General features: G+C 47.2%; 7 protein-coding genes across 7 annotated transcripts; 3 read left to right on the top strand and 4 right to left on the bottom strand.

Annotated features, from left to right (window-relative positions):
• The first annotated feature begins 2436 nt into the window (after positions 1-2436).
• F5Y00DRAFT_232192 (Pal1-domain-containing protein) lies at positions 2437-4819 on the top strand. The gene is made up of 3 exons (XM_048007133.1): positions 2437-2897; positions 2976-3378; positions 3435-4819. The coding sequence occupies exons 1-3, from the start codon at positions 2850-2852 to the stop codon at positions 4202-4204; spliced, it is 1221 nt and encodes a 406-aa protein (XP_047866772.1). The 5' UTR covers positions 2437-2849; the 3' UTR covers positions 4205-4819.
• A 242-nt stretch (positions 4820-5061) lies between these two features.
• F5Y00DRAFT_260292 (uncharacterized protein) lies at positions 5062-6758 on the top strand (the record flags this gene model as incomplete). Its single annotated transcript, XM_048010997.1, has 2 exons — positions 5062-5301; positions 5382-6758. 2 exons carry the CDS (start codon positions 5062-5064, stop codon positions 6756-6758), a joined length of 1617 nt encoding a protein of 538 aa, XP_047866771.1.
• F5Y00DRAFT_232189 (FAS1 domain-containing protein) lies at positions 6719-9133 on the bottom strand. The gene is made up of 2 exons (XM_048007132.1): positions 7990-9133; positions 6719-7897 (listed from the first exon to the last, which is right to left on the bottom strand). The coding sequence occupies exons 1-2, from the start codon at positions 8701-8703 to the stop codon at positions 7127-7129; spliced, it is 1485 nt and encodes a 494-aa protein (XP_047866770.1). The 5' UTR covers positions 8704-9133; the 3' UTR covers positions 6719-7126.
• A 1441-nt stretch (positions 9134-10574) lies between these two features.
• Positions 10575-11695, top strand: F5Y00DRAFT_232188 (uncharacterized protein). The gene has a single exon (XM_048007131.1). The coding sequence runs from the start codon at positions 10743-10745 to the stop codon at positions 11592-11594; it is 852 nt and encodes a 283-aa protein (XP_047866769.1). The 5' UTR covers positions 10575-10742; the 3' UTR covers positions 11595-11695.
• A 922-nt stretch (positions 11696-12617) lies between these two features.
• Positions 12618-13939, bottom strand: F5Y00DRAFT_268223 (uncharacterized protein; the record flags this gene model as incomplete). The annotated part of the gene is made up of 4 exons (XM_048012215.1): positions 12618-12844; positions 12902-13595; positions 13655-13733; positions 13791-13939. 4 exons carry the CDS (start codon positions 13937-13939, stop codon positions 12618-12620), a joined length of 1149 nt encoding a protein of 382 aa, XP_047866768.1.
• Positions 13940-15365: 1426 nt separating this feature from the next.
• On the bottom strand, positions 15366-16403 carry F5Y00DRAFT_260288 (uncharacterized protein; the record flags this gene model as incomplete). Its single annotated transcript, XM_048010996.1, has 2 exons — positions 15366-16267; positions 16346-16403. 2 exons carry the CDS (start codon positions 16401-16403, stop codon positions 15366-15368), a joined length of 960 nt encoding a protein of 319 aa, XP_047866767.1.
• A 395-nt stretch (positions 16404-16798) lies between these two features.
• F5Y00DRAFT_30078 (uncharacterized protein) lies at positions 16799-18148 on the bottom strand. The gene is made up of 2 exons (XM_048013451.1): positions 17593-18148; positions 16799-17534 (listed from the first exon to the last, which is right to left on the bottom strand). The coding sequence occupies exons 1-2, from the start codon at positions 17952-17954 to the stop codon at positions 16850-16852; spliced, it is 1047 nt and encodes a 348-aa protein (XP_047866766.1). The 5' UTR covers positions 17955-18148; the 3' UTR covers positions 16799-16849.
• Positions 18149-18426: the final 278 nt, after the last annotated feature.

Below are 18426 nucleotides of genomic sequence, written 5' to 3'. Positions count from 1 at the left end.
GGTGTATGGACATATTCTTATTAGCAGATGTATTAGCAGATTACACTACACCGAATACTGGACCAGGGGTAATCCGCCCTTGGGATAAAACGAATAGCCTTTCTCTTTGGGCCGTGAGAAATTAAATGTCTGTAGTCTAATGTTTGGTATATGTATGTATTAGTCTTATTGGCATATCTTATTGGTATAAACAAGCAGGACTCCTCAACGTCGAAATCATGGGATTCATCGCTAGAGCTAGGAGGAATTAGTCGACGATCGAGAACTGAGAAGCCCCTTGCGGAAGCCAATTACCAGCATGACCTATATTATATGGTATTAAGCATTAAGCTTAAGGCCTGGGCCATTAAGCTATTACTATCAGGCACTTACATAATTAAAGAGAGAGGTTAGATACCCGGAAGAATGCTTGGCGACCTCAAGGTAGAATAGCCATCATCATGTATGTACTGTCACCGCTTGTCGCCCAACCGGCTTCGACTACGGAACGCTGCGCTCCTTTAATCCATCCCTTCGCCCCCTTCGCCCTTTCTCGCATCCTAATTGAAATATGAAGCGACGCTGTCCTTTTCTGTATTATGTGTCCTGTAGGTAGGATTGTTGAGATTCGATACGAGTTACAGGTTACAGCGCTTACAGTGCCCTTTTAGGTAGGTCCTAACTGGGTTTACTGTCTTCGCCTAGCGCCTTCTAGCTATAGTAGAGGTTACCTTCATATTGCGTACAGGCGTTAGGTTATGTTAAGTACTCTGTACATAATGTTCTATTAACCATATTAGCTGATTAGCTATTCCAATTTAGTATTTGCACCAGACCAGGTCATACTAGGATACCTGGAATAGTGTACTGTGGTAGTTATTGCGCACCTGTTGCTCTTTACGAACTCCACTAACCCAATTTCGATAATGTTGTAATAATATAAGGCAGCTGAATATAAGGTTAGCCCACACCTCGGTCCTTAAACTCGATTGATGAAGCTCTTTTTGTCCTTTTCCGAGTTTCAATTGCAATTGCATTGAATTGTAATTCTTTCGTCTTTCAACAAAAAGAAAGCGTCTACATACAACACCAATTATTAATACGGACGGGTTTGTAAGACGGGTTGAACTGCCCCGCTAGCTTCTGTTTCGTCGATCTCTAACCGATATTCCCCTTGTCATCCTGTCAGCCTGTCAGAAAGGAACCAGGACAAAACCCCCATCCTAAATCAATTAGAGTCCACAGTCCACAGCGCGGGATACAGTACCCTTCCAACCTTAACCCTTCCACTTATTTTAGCACCGTCCCTGAGTTAATAGGGGTCTTCTTTCGAGCGCAATCGACCCGGAGCAAAGGGGGGTTAAAGAAAAAAAAAAAGAAAAAAGAAAAAAAGAGAGGAGAATGCTAAGGAGCTAAACCAAGGAAAATCTCGTCACCCGACCTCAAAGGAAAGAGGACCGACAGCATTTAATCGAATATTTACCAACTACCGACGGTAGCACAACCTCGCAACCTCCTCACCTGCATTGCCGCAAGCTTTGGAGCTGCGAGTTTAGACTTCGAAAATATACTTGGTGCAACAGGAAATCGAGAATCTGCGACCTGACTCGCCCTCGTCACATTGGTACTAAACATCTGAACGGGCGCCATCATTTTCTACTCGCATTTCCATCTAGGTTCCTTGCATGAAGCAGAACAGCCTAACGCGCGTTGCCGTAACAAACATCTAAATCATTTCCACAGCACCTATCCGTTCTCGACCCACGAGCTTGACCACCACCACCACCATCACCACCGTTATTACCTACCACCAAACCCCAAATTTCAACTCGTTCAGCCTTCACTTTCTAGCGCTTGTCGCATTTTCATACCTAAGCTTACCTATCAATTCGATTGGTATCTGGTATCTTATTAATCTTTCTATTTATCCCGAAGGCGCCGCGCCGCGTCACGGTTTCAAGCAGTAATAAAACGTCATCGCTTCGTCACGGGCAAACTTGGCGAATATTGCCATCTCCTATCTCCCATTGCCCATTTCTCCCTGAAGATCGCTGTCCATCTCTTCTACCCCTGACACACCACCTACACCCACGCAGCCACGCCAAAGTTTCCTGCAAAGCCCGGGTTGCGCTATCGCACAAGTTTATTTCGAACCCCTAACCGAACCAACTATTGGTTGACAAAGTAGGAATTCTGTCAATCAGCGTCCGTGAGAGAGTATTTCTAACCCTCGACCACAGCTACGGGGCAGTATCCCCTGCGAGATACGGAGAACCTGCACCAGAATAAAACAAGGAAACAAGGAAATTTAAACACAATGTCCACTCAATCGGCAGACCTACTAGGTAAGTAAAAAAGAAAGCAAGATAATGCAATGCTTAGCTTCGCCGCCCCCTTTTTTTCATCCTATTATTATTATTTCTTTTTCTTACCTATATTATTTTATACTGCCTGACTGCCTGACTGGCCCATAAAGGAGGTTTAAGATCCAAGTTGGTCGCGATCCACTTTACGGGACCAAGTCGCCTGTCCTGTTTCATTTGTAGAGATTGTTGTTTCACAATTGCCTATCACAGTCGTCACTCCCATTATAGTGAATCTGCAGTGAACCGGACTAGCTAATCATCTCTTCTGTTTGCTATTCAATAGGTCTTTTTGATAATCAGGGCAATCGCGAGTCCACCCAATCGCCTGGTCTGACTCTTAATCTTTCGTCAAACAACCCCTTTCGCAACCGTGCGGCCTCGCCTAACAGTTTGGTCTCCCCTCCTCGTTCTCCATTTGATGACCCTCCTCCCCGACCTACTTCGAGAAATCCTTTCCTCGATAATCCATCTACCAGCACTGCAACTGCGAATTCGTCCGCCAAGATGTCATCAGCTAAGGAGCATAAGTCTTTCACCGCCGAGGATCTATTTGTAAGTCGCTCACAATGCACGAATGATAGTTTACTAGCTGTCGTCCACCGTGCAGGCTGCTAATGTTAATTTTTATAGGATAACTTGACGCTTGACGATGGTAGTAGGGATGCGAAAACCCGACCGGCTCCTACCGGACCACCTCGTGGCGAAAACAACCCTCCCCGTGGTCGCGGTGGGCCACCTTCGTCTCACAGGCCAACCCGGTCGCAAGAAGAAGCTCTAAAAGCTCGTCGAATGCATAGCGCCTCGAACGGGGGAGAGAAAAGCCTCTCTGGGAAACAGACGGACCGTCGCCCTCGTCGCAATAGCGATTCTTCCATGATTGAGAAGCCGTTGACGGAGGAGGAAAAGAAAGCGCGCGAGCTACGACGCAAAGAGCGCGAGCGACGCCATCGCGAGGGCAAGGATAAACCGAAAACAGCCCGAAAAATCGATATCATCGATCAGCTTGATGCTACGAGCATTTACGGAACAGGACGTAAGTATTCACGGTGTCGAGCTTCTCTGACTCATATACTGATTGGCCTTACCTAGTATTTCATCACGATGGTCCGTTTGATGCATGCAACCCGCACCGAAATCGTAAGGGCAGTCGTCGTGCGCCCATGCAGGCGTTTGCCAAAGATTCTGCCAATAATTCTCTCGGAGGTTCGGGTCCTATAAATAGTCGGCCTGATCATTTGCAGTTCATGGGCCAAGAGCCTCATGACGTCTCTAACATGTATGGGAACGCTGCTAGAGATAGGCCTGGAGGAAGCAAGGGCGAGGCTACCCTGTTCGATCCTAAGCAGGCAAATGAATTCGTCGTTGGTGAAGAGACATTGGGACTCGGATCTTCAACCTTCTTGGAAGGTACCCCGGCGGCACGTGCTGCGATCCAGCGCAACCAAGCTGAGACGGCGCAAGAGGTCTTGGAGCAGGGACTGGGCAGAAAGAAGTCGGTGGTGCAGCGTTTCCGAAGCATCAAGCGCGCCCCGCGCGAGCCTCGCGAATTCAACCCGGATGGTGACCGCTACACTCCTAGGACCGGCGATATTCCTACTAGCAGTAGCACTGGTGAAAGGAACCCGTTCTTTGCAGAGTTCGACGGCAAGGCAGAGGAGCGTATCTCTGTCAAGCGTAAAGATTCGGATTCGACATCTCCCGTGACGCCGCCGGTGCCTAGTCTTGAGCGCCGAGGGACCACTGATGGAACAGATGGCAATGGGTTTATGTCGCGTGTCAAGAGCTTGAAAGGAGGGCGACGACCGCGACCAGAGGTTCCCAACAGAGACGTTCCGCCTGCCTCCGGTGTGGCAATGTGAGCTGCGTAAGAATTGGTGCACTATAGTGCTAAGAAATATTTTTCATGAGGCAACCGGTATTAGTAGCTACGTCTTCAAGCTAAGGTTGTCTTGGTAGATGTTTTGAACGGTGGCGGAGCTTTGTTACACTTGGAGTTCACGTATTCAGTGGGACAAAGCTTATGGATGAATATGGTTCCGACACTTTCCTCTTGAAAATACGCAAGGTCAATATGTCTGGGAGACGGAACGTGGGGAAAGCTGTTAGGAGCTAGTCAGCTACAACATGGACATGGACACTCACTTTATAGGCCTCGGCTTCGTGTCAGGATAGGTAGTTTCTTGAGTTTCTCCTAAATTCCTATGGGTAGGGGAGAGGTAGCAAGTCTAGGTAATCTGTGAGCATAACTAGCGGAAGTGGTAAAGGCGCAATGGAAGACGGAGAGATACTGCCGGCGGTCCCTAGGTGAAATTCATGCAGATTGAATTGAGCAAGTAAGAGGCTCGACTATGCGGTGGTGCGTACTGTTGATATCGGAAATATGCTGTGTTAAGGATTATGACATTCGCTGTAAAGTATCTCCACTTCGGAGCACCTTCATAATATAATTATAGACTTCGTGGTGCGACTAGAAATTCGTCATTCATTAATATTCCGTGATTAAATAATTTGCTAACTATGAAAACTTCTAAGAGAAACCTAATGTGAACAATTGCTCAACTTATATTATCCTGAATTTGAATTCAATAAGACCAGGACCTTTTCCAGGTCATTAATTAACTCAAATTAATTTTATCCATTCCTCAGCTTCTTAGGTAACTTCTCTTTCGCAACCTAACTTGAGAGAAAATATAAAGTGGCTGAGTAATGCGGAAACATGGACCAAGATGTCGACGAGGGGCCACCGGCCTCACAGGCTAGCTCCCACTTCCCGTTACTAGAACCCATCTCGGGCGCGACGCTATATGAACTCGAGTCAGCGCGTCGCGAGACTCTCAGGCGTCGCGGACGAGTGCGAACCGGCTGCGCCGAGGTGGATGACGCGGTGCTGCTGGGCGGCTTGGAGCGCGGGTCCGTTGTGGGGGTCAGTGCTGAGGATGTCGAGTTCGGGCTTTTGGTGAGTTTGCTAAACGCGCCCCCGGGTTCTATCTACTACGGTAAAGATTGGGGGTTGGATTGACGGTCAGTACGGGATAGGTCGGACTACAGACCGTGGCGCATACGATGGTGTTTGAGGGTGCGGGTGCAAGGAAGCAGAGAGCGGCTATCGTTACTACGTTGACGCCGGCGGCGATACTCCCGGCGCTAAGGGACGTTATTAGAGCACAGGTTCAGGCTGGTTTGGGCCCGACGGCGAATCAGAAGCAGGAGGTTGTGAATGCGGAGGTGAGACGCTGTCTTGAGCGGATTTCTGTCTCGAGGGTTTTTGATGTCGAGGGCTTGTGGGAGGTTCTTGGCGAGCTTGAGACGCCGCCTCCTCTTGGGCGTGATGCTGCTCCGGAGGAAGAGGAAGAAGAGGTGGCTTCTGCTGCGGCTGCGGCTGTTGTTGAAGACAAAAAGCATTCGGCTCACGCTGAGTCGCCGGGTTCATTCCCGCCAGGTATGTCGGAAGAAGAGGATAAGGACGAGGTAGTAAAGGACGTTCCTTCACCACCGCCGCCCAAGATGAAGCGGATGGAAGTGGCAGACAGCGAAGACGAAGAAGAGCTAAGCTTATCACCACCGTCTCTACCAGAACAACAACAACCATCCGCACCACCTCTCCCATCCTCTCCTCCGAAACCACCCTCGTCTCCTTCTCCTTCCCCTCCCACGGCACAAACCACTACTGCAAACCCAGCACCTACAAGCAACCAAGAGAAGCCATCGCACATCCCAGACCTAATCCTCATAACGCATTTCTCAGCCCTCCTCGCAAACCTCTTCACCCGCTCCGCAGACAACAAGGCCGGCGCACATAGCACCCTGCACCTACTATCCTCGCACCTGCGGTATCTAGCCCGGTCGGCTGACGGGCCGCTTGTTATGCTTCTCAACAGCACTACTGCTACTCCTGCATCTACATCTACATCCGCATCCACCGGCAGCACATCTGTTTCTGCCGGTCCCTCTTCTCATGTACCACAAAACCCTGCTCCAGCAGCAACAGCGAAAGACCGCTCTTCTTTGGAACCTACGCTCCGCTCTATCTTCCTTCCCGTGCCTGGACTAGGAGCAGCAGGGGGAAGACGGCAGAGCAAACCCGCGTTCGGCGCTACGTTCGCGCAGTTCCTCGACTTGCATGTGCTGTGCACGCGGGTGCCGCGGACGCGAGCCGATGCGGAGGCGTTGGCGTTGGCTGTGGGGACGTCCGGGCTGGTGAGGTGGTGTTGGGTTGTGGAGGTTTTGCTTGATGAGTTGGGGGTGGAGATATATAGGGATAGCGACGAGGGCGAGAGTGAGAGTGAGAGTAAGAATATGGATGGTGGTAGTGGTAATGGTAATGGAAGGATATGGAGGAGTCGAGAGCAGCGATGGGGTGCTGTGGATGTTCGTGGGAGGGTTAGGCTTGTTGATGCGATTTTGGGGGGGTAGGGGTAAAGGTGAGGATGGGAAACCTGGAAGGGCTGTTGAGATACTTGGAGTGGTAGTTTTGTTGTTGTACCTATTTGTCTAAACCAAACCAAACCAAACCAAATCTTCACAAGCCTACCTAAACTAAGATGATGCTCGTGTGGAAACTGAACCTAATGAATGTCGCTTTCAATGCGTAATTCTGCATACATACATGTTCATCAATAAGCGTTACTCTAACACTCTTTTCCCCTCTAATTTTCATAATATAGAGAGGCGTTTCTACCAAACATGCTTTTCCCTTTTCCCGTTCGTATACCTAGGTAGGTACCTACTCATCGAAGGAACACCAAACCCTTTCCAGATCCCCAGTTTCACCTCACACCTACCTACAACTCACCAACACCCTCCTCCCCAGCCTCGCCCCCGACAACACCCTTCTTAACAAAAGGCTCTAACCTCTCAACCAACTCCTCAACACTAATCTCGCCCTCGACCTCCCCGTCCCAGGCGCCCTTGTGGTGGTTACGCGGCGGAACCAAGATGTGGTCGACGACCTGCAACACGCCATTCCGGGCGAGGCCGTCTTGGATCGCGACACCGACGTGTCCGTTAACTTTGATAGTGATAAACCCGTACCAGCGCGTGATATCCACCGCGAGATGCGCGTCGTCAAGCAGAGTCGGGAGGTCGAGGTGGTAGTGCTTAGCAGCGCCCTTCGTCTCAGCACCATCTTCCTCCTCCTTCTTCTCGGCCGCGTCAGCAGCGCCGGCGGTATACGCTAAATCCAGGCTCGGCGCGAAACCCGCGGCTTTCTTCTGGCCGTAGTACGCGTCCGAGTACAGCGTCTCGTTGGCCACGATGTGGTATTCCAGAAGCGCGCGTAGGTAGTGCAGGCCCTTGCCGGTGTTGAACAGGAAGGCGTTGGCGGCGGGTCCGAGGCGCTGGAAGGCCGTGTTGGTGGGCGCGAAGAGTGTTAGGCCGGTTAGCTTGTCATGGTGGTGCGCGTCTTCGTCGCCGTGGTGGTGTTTGAGTCCTGTCTTCTCGGCTGCGAGCTCGAGAGTGGAGAATTTGCTTGGGAAGAGGGAGATTAATACTTTGGCGGGGGGTGGCGGGACTAGGATGTTGTCGACGCCGTGGAGGACGCCGTTGGCGGTGCGCTGGATAGGGGAGGGGTGTTAGTATGGGTTTGGAATAGGGGGTGGAGGATGTTTAGGGGGAAGAGAAGGGATGGGAAAGGAGAGGGACGTACCAGGTTTGCGTAGACGATCTTGCTGAAGAAGTTCAGCTTCACGCCGAATAACCCGACACTAACCCGTAGTCGCTGAGGGCGTCCACCAAGCGCCTCCTCTTCTAAGGCAGTCGGCAGGGTGTGGTGGGCGAGCACACGGCCGGCGGGGTAGAAGCCGGGAACGACGTGGTACTTGATCAACTTCTCGATGAACTCCTTAGGCGGCTTATGATCTTTGGGAACCTTTTCGAAAGCGCGATTCGTAGGGACGAAGGCGGTGATGTTAGCCGAGGTGCTGTTAAGCTTGTCGACTAGGTCGGGGTAATCATCGACCAGAGCCGCGAACTCCTTGGTGTAGTTGGAGGCCTTGATGACTTGGTACACGGTCAGATTCGTGGCGTGCCATCGTCCGTGTCCGTGCCCCGGGACGGCGTAGTCGGAGGGGGCGAGGAATTCGGTAATCTCGGATCCGACTTCGAACTCCACTCTGGGGAGCGAGCTGCTCAGCTTGCTGGCCTGCTTCTCGAGAGCGTCGAGGGCAGTCTCGAAAGTGTTTTCCACAGATGAGAGGAAGTCGTTAAGGCTATGGGTGCGGTCCCACCATGACGATACGGGCTTCTCTGCCTGCTGCTGCTGCTCGGGCTCTAAGACGAGCTGCTGAGCGGTGGCTTCATCGGGGACCACGAATGCGGCGGCTGTGGCCGCGAGGGGCAATAGAGTAGTTGAATATCTCATCTTGACGATAAATAATAGCCCCTAGACAGGCAATTGGGAAGTTCGGGATCTACGGAAGTGGCCAAATTATATATGTCTAGCTCTGAAGTCCGGGACTTATGTATGAATTGAGGTCTTTTATTATGATTGATGTCTGACGGCTACTGACGTCAAGCCTGTGCAGCGGAAGTCGTCAAGAAACTCGAGATACAAACGGCCCGGAATTAATCGTGGTCTACACGCAATTGGGGATGATAAGAAAGGAAAGGAAAGAAGACGAAGAAGAAACAGTCAGATATGTACTCGACTCTAATACATACCTACCTCTCGTCTCTTAGTGCCTTACTCTATTAGGCAGGGCTTTTCAATCGCGGCGTAAGGTGATTTCTCCTTATGTTCACGTCATGACTGCTGGCTGAAAGACGCCTTACGTATTACGTTTTATGGCGGGTTGTTTCTTATTGGTAGCTCGGCCGAGTCTAGGCGGGATGAGAACTTGATATCCCTGTTACGGTTGACCAGACTAACAACTGTGCCAAAATGAAAAAAATAATCGCATACTAAACTAAAGTTGGTAGGAGGTCACTTGCCACAATTTAGAAAATATTCAATATATACTTCCAAACCTCATTACGGCTTATTATAATAGACATATTGATTTAACCAGTATAACCTAGGAGATTAAACAATATACACTTCAATAACTTTACCATTTCAACAGTTACAGCATTATAATTGGTACCATTCTATAGCCCCAATTAATGCGAAAACAATAATTCAAGTTGCATTTAAATCGGCCTCTTCGTTGTTGTGTTATAGTAAAATCAAATAGCGCTTGTCTGAAAAGGGAAGCACGTGACACCCTTTACAAGCACCTTTTTTCAATTAAGCTCCGATTACTTTAATAGCAATATAATACTCAATACTCATCGCATAAGAATGCAACTTAGACCATTAGTTTCGCATGAATTGGGGCTATTAAATAGTACTAATTCTAATATTGTCATTGTTGAAATAGTAAAATTATTTGAATGTATAAATATGTAGATGTGGTAGTTGAAATTGAATTGAATTGAATGAGAGGTATTACCAGGCGGGCTGTGTGTGATTTAGCCAATAGGAGGGCTCGCATGTGGTTGAGAGGCGTTGTATACCTACCTAGGTAGAATTGTATAGTGCATGTCCAAGTAGAATGAACATGAGGTACAAAAAGATACTAGGAAAATTGTATGGTGGGATACGTACCTGTGGTTTACCCTAGTGTTGCTCCTTTTTAAAGCATATAATATATAATGCTATAAGGTATGTATTTACAAAGAATGATTCATTTTTCCTATATAAAATGCGAAGTACCGTAATAAATCGAGCTAATTGCACTAACCTGTGGCTAACTACCCTTTTAAGCTAAGTTCGCATAATTTTTTTCATTTTGGCACAGTTGTTAGTCTGGTCAACCGTACCTGTCGCGGAATTTGAGAGATCGGTCAGTTGGCGATCCCGTTTCCCGATTAGACGTCTTATTGGTTGCTTTCCCATGGGAAATTCCATGTTGGGTATGGCTCTACTTTCTAGGCAACAAGTTTCGAGTGTTGAGTCTTCATTGGTCAATGTTGACGGAGCTGTTAAGACAAGTAGCTACCCCTATGTATAACCTACCTACAGGTGTAAATAAAATTGTTTTTGAACTTGTACTTTGCTTGGGTGTCTAATACAACAAAGCAAACACAGTATTCTTATTGAAAACTTTGACAGCTTCTTTAATGTTTTTTTTATCGTTGGGCAGTTTGAAAACCATTGTTTCTCCAATGCTTCTGATCTTTAACTGATTGTAAGGTACTGTGTGACACAACAATGTGTTAATTTGCATAGCAGATTCGCTTCCTGTCTATCCTCACTGTCTAACTTATACACACGTATATATACGCCCTCGTCCTGTAATAGGTAGGTAATCTTGCTGATTTAACGATCAAACCAGACTTCTATTCATTAATAAATACTTCTTTTCTTCCAAGTTCAATCTTAAAATAACTACCTAAAATACCAAATCTCCAGATTTCATAATGGACAACCCATACCTTCAACAAATCCCACAATCAGGGATACACACCATGCCTGACCAGCCTCAGTTTTCGGATGACGAAAAAAAGCGTTACTCGGAATGGGCCACACCGCTCACGCGTGTCGCGATGGGCCTTGCACACTTGTTACCGGAAGTCGACGGCGCAGCGCTTGTCGAGTTCATCGAATTTCCAAAGATATGGCTGGCTTTATCTAAGTTTAAAAGTGAATACTGGTCACTCTCCGAATATGACGACCCGCACCGGTTTATCAGCAGCTATGATCTTAGGAAAGCCGCGGTTAGCTTCCAACTTTCTCCCGTAGTCGACTCCCCGGATGTCAAACTCAGAAGCCTACGCCCAACGCTAGCGCACCATCATATCGCGAACTTCATGCGAGAAGTATTCGCTTGGACCGTACTGGAGAGAGCCGATTTGGCGATTCGGCGGTATTTACTGCCAGGGCGTAAATACCAACTTCCTATTCTAATTGGTACGCTTGCGGCTTATTTATTTGTTTCCGCCAACAATCCTATGTATGGAAACCTCGTAGAGGGGCCCTCCGGCTCATCGTCACAGAGGCAAAAGCTGCCGGTGTATCCGGAATGGCGGGCCCGTCACAATCCCAACGACCCGGAAGCTTCTCGGCGTCTCCTATACTTATTTCATGAGAGTCGCGATCGTCATCGCGTACGGCAGGAGTATAGTGAGGCTGGGTGGTTGGAGATCGTGATGCGACGATTGGAGCCAGAATTCTTACGTATTCAAAACAGAGAAGAAGAAAAAGAAAACTACGCAGACCGTAGGAAGGTGAGTCAGAGTGATGTTGACGACTTTCTTAACACCTTCACCTAGGCTCCCGTATTCATGGGCATACCTTCGATCTATTAATACATACACATCTCTCCCACGCCGCCGAGAGAAATAATACATATCATACCTATTTAGGACTTGACCTAGTTAAATATTATTCTAACTAGATATTTTATAATAAAAGTTGTGTTTACTCCTTACGTATAAGATGACTGACTACCTGCACATGCCATGGTGAGAAATTTGCATGCCTTCAAGTGTAATCGTAAAATATCAACTGTGAGATAGGGTTTATAAGAACGACGTCCTAATGCCCCCTTCGTCGATTATATAATCAATTTAAATATACATAATTATAAATTACTATTGGAACAGTTTGCGTTGATAGGTGGTATATAACAAAGCTTCTCGGATATTCATGACTTTCAACAGCTGGATTTATGGAATTCGGGTACTTTTCTACTATCTTCAATAGTTAGATTTGTTAAACAGGTTTGGGGTTATTGGTCTATTAGTTTATAAGTGCTCTTACTTATGAAGAGTGATACTTTAAGTTATTATGACGTGTACTTTAAAGATATAGAAATAAATTGTTTCCTTGTAAGGGATTCTAAACCTAAGCTATGAAGACTAATGACTACATAATCGCAGAATCCTTTATACTAGATATTTCGTCTTGAATTCTAACAAAGACTGAAAGACAAAAACATATCCCGAACCACACAACTCAAATAGTCTCACTTCTAGCTCACTTTATCCTGCATGAGGAAGAGAGAAAATGTTGCTTATGCTCGACAATAAATTGGATCTGCTTCGATATTCCGGTCGTTCCATGTTCAACAGTCGCGCGCCGGGTGATTCCAGTATAAAGGACATAAAGTCTCTAGGCATATAGTACCAGCGCTAGCTATCGCATCTCGCGTCTTCTGCGCTCGTTCAAGCCGATAAAAGATTAATTCGACTTTGAGAATTACTGGAGAAGGTAAGTACCTTCTTATAGGTTCGGAAATACTTCGAATAAATCTAGAAAATATTGTTACCGCGAAGTCTCTTGACGTTATAAAATTAATTATAAACGCGTCTCCCCTGTATAGGTTTCGCGCGAACAGTCCAGAACGTAGTGCAATAAGCTCTCATGTAATGGTAGGCCATATAGAAATGGCCATGGTCAGCCCAGTTAGGACCCCATGAGTTCCGAATGATAAATAAGCTATTCTGTGGTTTGTAACCAACTGCTAGGAATGCATGCCAGTCGTCTGCATATTTATCGCTCTTTGGGTTTTCTGGCACTTCTATAATAACATTGATTATTAGATGAGAGAAAAACTTGGGCTTAATTATATACATACGCATTTGATAGCCGTTGGATGCATTGAGGTTTTTCTTGTAAAGCCAATCGCGCACGCTCATTGAAAATATAAAGGGAAACCCGCTATCGAGACAATGTATGAGATTATTGTGTAGGTTCTCGGTGTTAATCGGCTCATATGTTGCAGTATTCTGAATGGCAAAGCGTCTCGCTTGTTCATTGGGCTCGGTTGCTGCCATGGCATCAGGAGGGAATCTACCGGTCCTCCGATTACTTCTACTGGGTATATAAGGCCAAAGATCTTCAGAACAGACACCTTTTTCCAGAACACGGAGAGCATCCTCAGTAGAAGTACCGTCATTGAAGTCGGTGGCTCTGTGGTATATATTTCCGGGACTCTGTGAATTCAAGCGGGCATAGTACCAAATAAATAGCCTGGAAGGGGTAAAATAGATTTGACCTGCCTTTCTAATCAAAAATTCAAATGCGCCGGCTACGGCATGAGAAGCACAGCTGTTCATTTCCAGTTGGTTATAGGCCACTGAAAGATGTGGCCGAAGGTCAACACCCAAGCTTAAACGGGGGTTTACGGGGATTCTAGGAGGGGGTCTCATAACATAAGTCCCTGGAACGAAGTCGTTTATATAAGGATTTGGATGGGTATTTGGATGGGTATTTGGATGCCTAGGATATGCTCTTGATCTTGATATATCATACAAGTCATTCGCATCCTGCTATGTAGGTAGGTTAGTCTCTTGCCTTGGATGATTATATCACTAGCTTTAATGCTTACTTCCTGATTGAAATCTCTGTCAACCCGATTTTCAAACCTATCCCAGCGTTGTTTACCGAAAACAGGGGGAGCTTGCTGGCTATAATTACCACGCTGTGAGAAACTATGCATACATTATCAGGGCGGTATCACTCACTTGGATACCTGGAAATAGCTTTGCTCGCTACTTTTAGATCCAGGTATTATTGTTTGGCCCCCGGGCAAGACTCTTGGAGCCCAGCGGATTTTTCGGTTTATATCGGTTGCCGGGTTGCCCGGATTGGCACATTGAAAAGTTTTGCACATTGTTTTGGAGATGATTACCTATGAGATGATGGGAATATAATGATGATAACAGAGGTCGGACTCGAGGTAATTATTATAGATATTTATATTACTTCGGTATTGAGGTCTTCGGTATCGAGGTAGTTGTCAAGACTCTAGATGAGACATCTAGAACAAAAGATACCTCCCGTATGTATAGGGTGACCACTGATTTGCGTACGTTAGTTAGGTTTGGAGTTTCTCGCGGAACAACCTGGTTCTTTCTATATCTTCTAGGATCGTCTCGTAAAATCAACTTCTTTCTTGATGGATGGGGTAACATGTGTATTCAGCTTTGGCTACAACTCACTCGAGGGTGCGAGATGCATACAAAGTTCTATATATAAGATACTGTCTCACATTAGCAGCACAGCTTATAGCTGTTTCGTTTTCTAGGGATAGTTGATATTGGTATCATAAACCCAGATATATAATTACTGGTAAAGTGAGGCTACTGTGCCTGGAGTGCCTTCTGTCCAATACGAATAGATCCTCGTTGCGCATCGTGTCCTTCTGAAATTCATTCATTGCTTGGTCTAAGAGAGTTGCTGCTATATGGCGAACGTGGACCTTGGGCAGGCCTATGAGAATGCGATCGGCCGTCTTTGACACGTTCACGAATATGCTCGTCTTTCCCTCCGCTTCGACGAGTCCTGGCTTAGCGACGCATGCTTCCACCGCGCGTTTAGACTGTTGCGCATATGCGAGAATGCGCGACGATTTAGCAAATTCATACAACCTTAGATAATACAATCGTAACTTAGACATACGCGCATTAAGCAGTAATCACTTAGCACCCAAGCCTCCTTCGAGGGATCACGCTCACTATTCACTCTACTAATGTATATGAAGCGAAATGGTTTCCTGGTTCCATGATCACGATTCAGTTCCGAGATTGTCTCGATGCCTTCGATAAGCGTAGTCGCGGCAGATGGTACAAGCTCTCTTCCATGGCATCATTTTCAACTACGAGGGGGTCACAGCGATAGTCCTAGTATGGTAGAGAAGTTATTAATAAACGCTTGCGACGAGAATGGCAACAGTACCTAGGTACCTCTAATAGATAGGTAGTCAACGGAGATAAAGAGGGATGGATGGCCCAAGATTTGATCGGTGAGGAAGCTGAAGGTGACTTGCTGAGTTGGATAGAAAAGGGGTAAAATGAGGGTACGACGCATTTTGTGAAGTGCAGACAGCCCCCCCCCGTCCCCTACGTCGGGTAGCATGGACGGGGTAGTGCGTGTTCACCATTCACGCTGTCTTCCGTACTACAAGAATCATTCAGAGACGTAAATTCACTTTGACACTGGAGCACCTCTGACAACTAAGGGCAAAGGGTAATTGACAATTCAAGTCACAACTTTCAGCCAAGCATCCCCCAGCCCCCAGCCTCCTCTTGTGTTCCCATCTAATCTAACTTAAACTTGGGCCAAAGCTGGGTGGCGGCGGCGTAAGCCACCATTTCGGCATCTTTCCGGCCCTCCAGGATTGTGTCTACCTTCGAAATCTGTTTGGCAATGATGTCCTCGCGGCAGAATGGATAGTCGGTGCCGAACAGTACGTGCCCTGGTGCCGCAAAGTCAAGGGATAAACGTAGGGGCTCGTCATATCCAGCGAGAGCGGTGTCGTAGTAGAAGTGTCTCGCCTCTTCGAGGAACTCGTCAGCTGTTTTCTCCGTGGCGCCGAAGGCTGCGCCTAGTTGGGCAATGCGGTTGGCTACGTATGGTAGGGTGCCACCTCCATGCGGTAAGATGACTTTGCACGCAGGATGCGTTTTCATGGTGTTAGTGGTAATCAGATGCGCTGCGGTACGAGTGGTCTCGTGCGTCCAGTCGAATATCGGCTTTGCCAAGGGTACCGGTTCTTGAATCGCCTCGCTTGCGGTCTCGAATCCTGGATGAATCGCGACTACGGCTGCGAGACGGTCTAATTCATCCCACACAGATCGGAAGTCCTGATGCCCAAGATACTTTCCGCCGTAGCTCGTTAATAGGCTCACTCCTTCCGCCTTCAGACCTTCAAGAGCATAACGAATCTCTTGAATGCAAGTCTCGCTATCCTCGGGAGAGGGCAAAGTTGCGAAGAACCCAAATCTTCCTGGGTATTGCTGACATAGATCGGCTGCATATTCGTTCATCCTGCGACAAAAAGCAGCCACTTCCCGGGAATCGCTACTGATGCTTGTCGCTGGAGCTCCCATGGACAGGATGGATACTGAGATATTGTGCCGATCCATGAAGTCCAGACTTTTCTCTGGACTCCATGGCGGTAATCGCAGGCCTTGACCGACGAGGGTAGGATTTTCGCCCCCTACTTTAGGTATTTGAAATCTCATTAGAATTCCACCCCTAGTGCTGTAGCCTCTACCGCCATCTCAATGGGACTCACCCTTTCTAAATTCCGGTGGTACAATGTGATGATGAACATCAATCTTAAAAGTTGCCATTTTTAAACTGTGCTAGGAATACAGGCGAGTAATGGATGAAGAAGCTGGATAAAACTTTGGATAGCCCCGAAGAAAATAGTCGGAAGAGGCGGCTTAATATAGAAGTCTACCTCTTATCTGGATCATCCTCAGCCTCAAACACTCAACGCCACCCAGCCCAATACGGTCGAGTATCTGTCTGGTAGATCTTTAGGTTCAGTATGCCCTGCATAACAATGTATCGCCCCCCCACGACGGGTGGCGGCCATGGTCACACACCGTCGTTGAACCTAATAAGTTCTACCTATGAGTCTCAGACACCTGAATACAGGCAGATAAGATTTTAACGTATTGTATTTTATATTAGCAACCCCTATAAAATCTAAGCTAATATAGTGATTTATTCAGTCCATACCAGCAATATTCCAAACTCAAATCCGTATACAATGTAAGCAAACTAGGTAATTTTAACTAGATGCTAGTGCCCTTTCTCGTATATACCAAAAGAGAGTAAAAGTAGAAGCAGGTCCAAAAAGGCCGATGAAAACTGGAAGGAGTGGGATACAGTAGAGCCAGCTTGTTCCTATTATACCGACACTGTTAAGATCTAAGAAGGAATAGATCAACCATAAAAAGGAGCTTGTGAAGAAAGACATATGATCAGCTTGAAATATTTTTTGAACAAAGGGAATAAACTCCGACGGCGCTTCTGATGTAGGTACGAAGATAGTCGCCAGAGAATATGGCGAGGAGAGTAGCGTATATCCCCAAACACCAGTGGATATTATACCCGCCACTGCAAGGAGACTTTTAGGGGATGCGAAGCAGGGGTTAGATAACAGCGGTTTGGTAAGTCCGGAAAGTAGGACATTGGCAAGACCAATGTAGAGAGGGCTCATCTGCCAGGCCCAAGTCCAATAATGTCGTGTAGCTAGCTCTGGTGCTAGACACATAGCGAAGACTTCGGAGGTGTGGAATAAGAAGATAAGTAAGAACACAAGCCCACTAGCTCGATTCCAGACACCTCGATCTCGAGCCGGCATTCGAGCTAGATCGGATGCAGTAGGCCCAAAAGTCAAGGACAGGAAATAAAAGATCGGAGCTACTGATCCTATACCTAGGAATTGCCCAGCAACCGTAAATATAGTCGGGCTAGAAAACTTCCATTAACCACTTCCCGCTCATCATGTCTCATAGCAACTCAACTCACAAATACGCCGGGGTATAAGCGTATCCGACACGGTAGGATTCTAAAATCCATATCGCATAAATTGGCCCAAGGTCGGTGAGGAAAGAGAAAATTTGCCACCAAGCCACAGGGTCGTATCCGAACGTCGAAGCCGAGAAGGTCGCCATCCCGCCGCGAAAGATGTCATCAAGGAACTTTATGCCATGGAAGTTGTCTATTATGGGAATCTTCCCGCCGTCCCATTCAATCACTCCAGAATCGGCGAATGGCTGTTGAAACGCCACTATTGTATTCGGGTCCATGATACGCAAGCACCAAGCTGAGATAAAGAGGAACGGCACTGATACGACAGCACGCCGGAGCCTGGTCCCGGCGGACGCCATGATTGAGAATACCAGATATTAAAGGGTTGGTACAATGGGATAATCGACAGTAACACATGCAAGAAAGTAGAAATTGGGAATAAAACTCGAGAATCCTATTCCTATTTCGAACAACTAGGACGACCGCAGTTTACATAGTTTTCGGACTCGGATACTACAGCGTCCGCAGACTATGTTTAGGGAGTTGACGCTCGGACCAGAACTATGCATCTACCCCTTGTAATTCTTGGTATAATCGGGGGAATAATAATGTTCTCTGATAAATAAGCAGAAAACACGGAAATGTCCTAAGCCCACGATGATCCATGAAGCCTTTCCGCTGGATTTCAGCCAAGTCCGCGGATGCTACTTATCCGCCAAGTATGAATTCGACTTGCTAGCAGGGAATTTGGGGCACATTAATACACCAGGCAGAGCTATCCTTACGTTCACGAAGAATAATATTCATGATAGGTTACTTGTTACGATGGTG

This window comes from Daldinia vernicosa, assembly GCF_022497035.1.
Source record: "Daldinia vernicosa strain CBS 139.73 unplaced genomic scaffold F5Y00scaffold_13, whole genome shotgun sequence".
Taxonomy (NCBI): Eukaryota; Fungi; Ascomycota; class Sordariomycetes; order Xylariales; family Hypoxylaceae; genus Daldinia; species Daldinia vernicosa.
The sequence above is the reverse complement of the archived record's forward strand: the minus strand, read 5'-3'. Positions and strand labels throughout refer to the sequence as shown.

Coding starts and splice junctions, on each gene's coding strand:
- F5Y00DRAFT_232192 (XM_048007133.1), top strand. CDS start 2,850: ATGTCATCAGCTAAGGAGCATAAGTCTTTCACCGCCGAGGATCTATTT. Junction 2,898..2,975: donor TCACCGCCGAGGATCTATTT/GTAAGTCGCTCA, acceptor TAATTTTTATAG/GATAACTTGACGCTTGACGA. Junction 3,379..3,434: donor GAGCATTTACGGAACAGGAC/GTAAGTATTCAC, acceptor GGCCTTACCTAG/TATTTCATCACGATGGTCCG.
- F5Y00DRAFT_232189 (XM_048007132.1), bottom strand. CDS start 8,703: ATGAGATATTCAACTACTCTATTGCCCCTCGCGGCCACAGCCGCCGCA. Junction 7,898..7,989: donor AGATCGTCTACGCAAACCTG/GTACGTCCCTCT, acceptor TCCCCTATCCAG/CGCACCGCCAACGGCGTCCT.
- F5Y00DRAFT_232188 (XM_048007131.1), top strand. CDS start 10,743: ATGGACAACCCATACCTTCAACAAATCCCACAATCAGGGATACACACC.
- F5Y00DRAFT_30078 (XM_048013451.1), bottom strand. CDS start 17,954: ATGGCGTCCGCCGGGACCAGGCTCCGGCGTGCTGTCGTATCAGTGCCG. Junction 17,535..17,592: donor GCTTATACCCCGGCGTATTT/GTGAGTTGAGTT, acceptor GAAGTTTTCTAG/CCCGACTATATTTACGGTTG.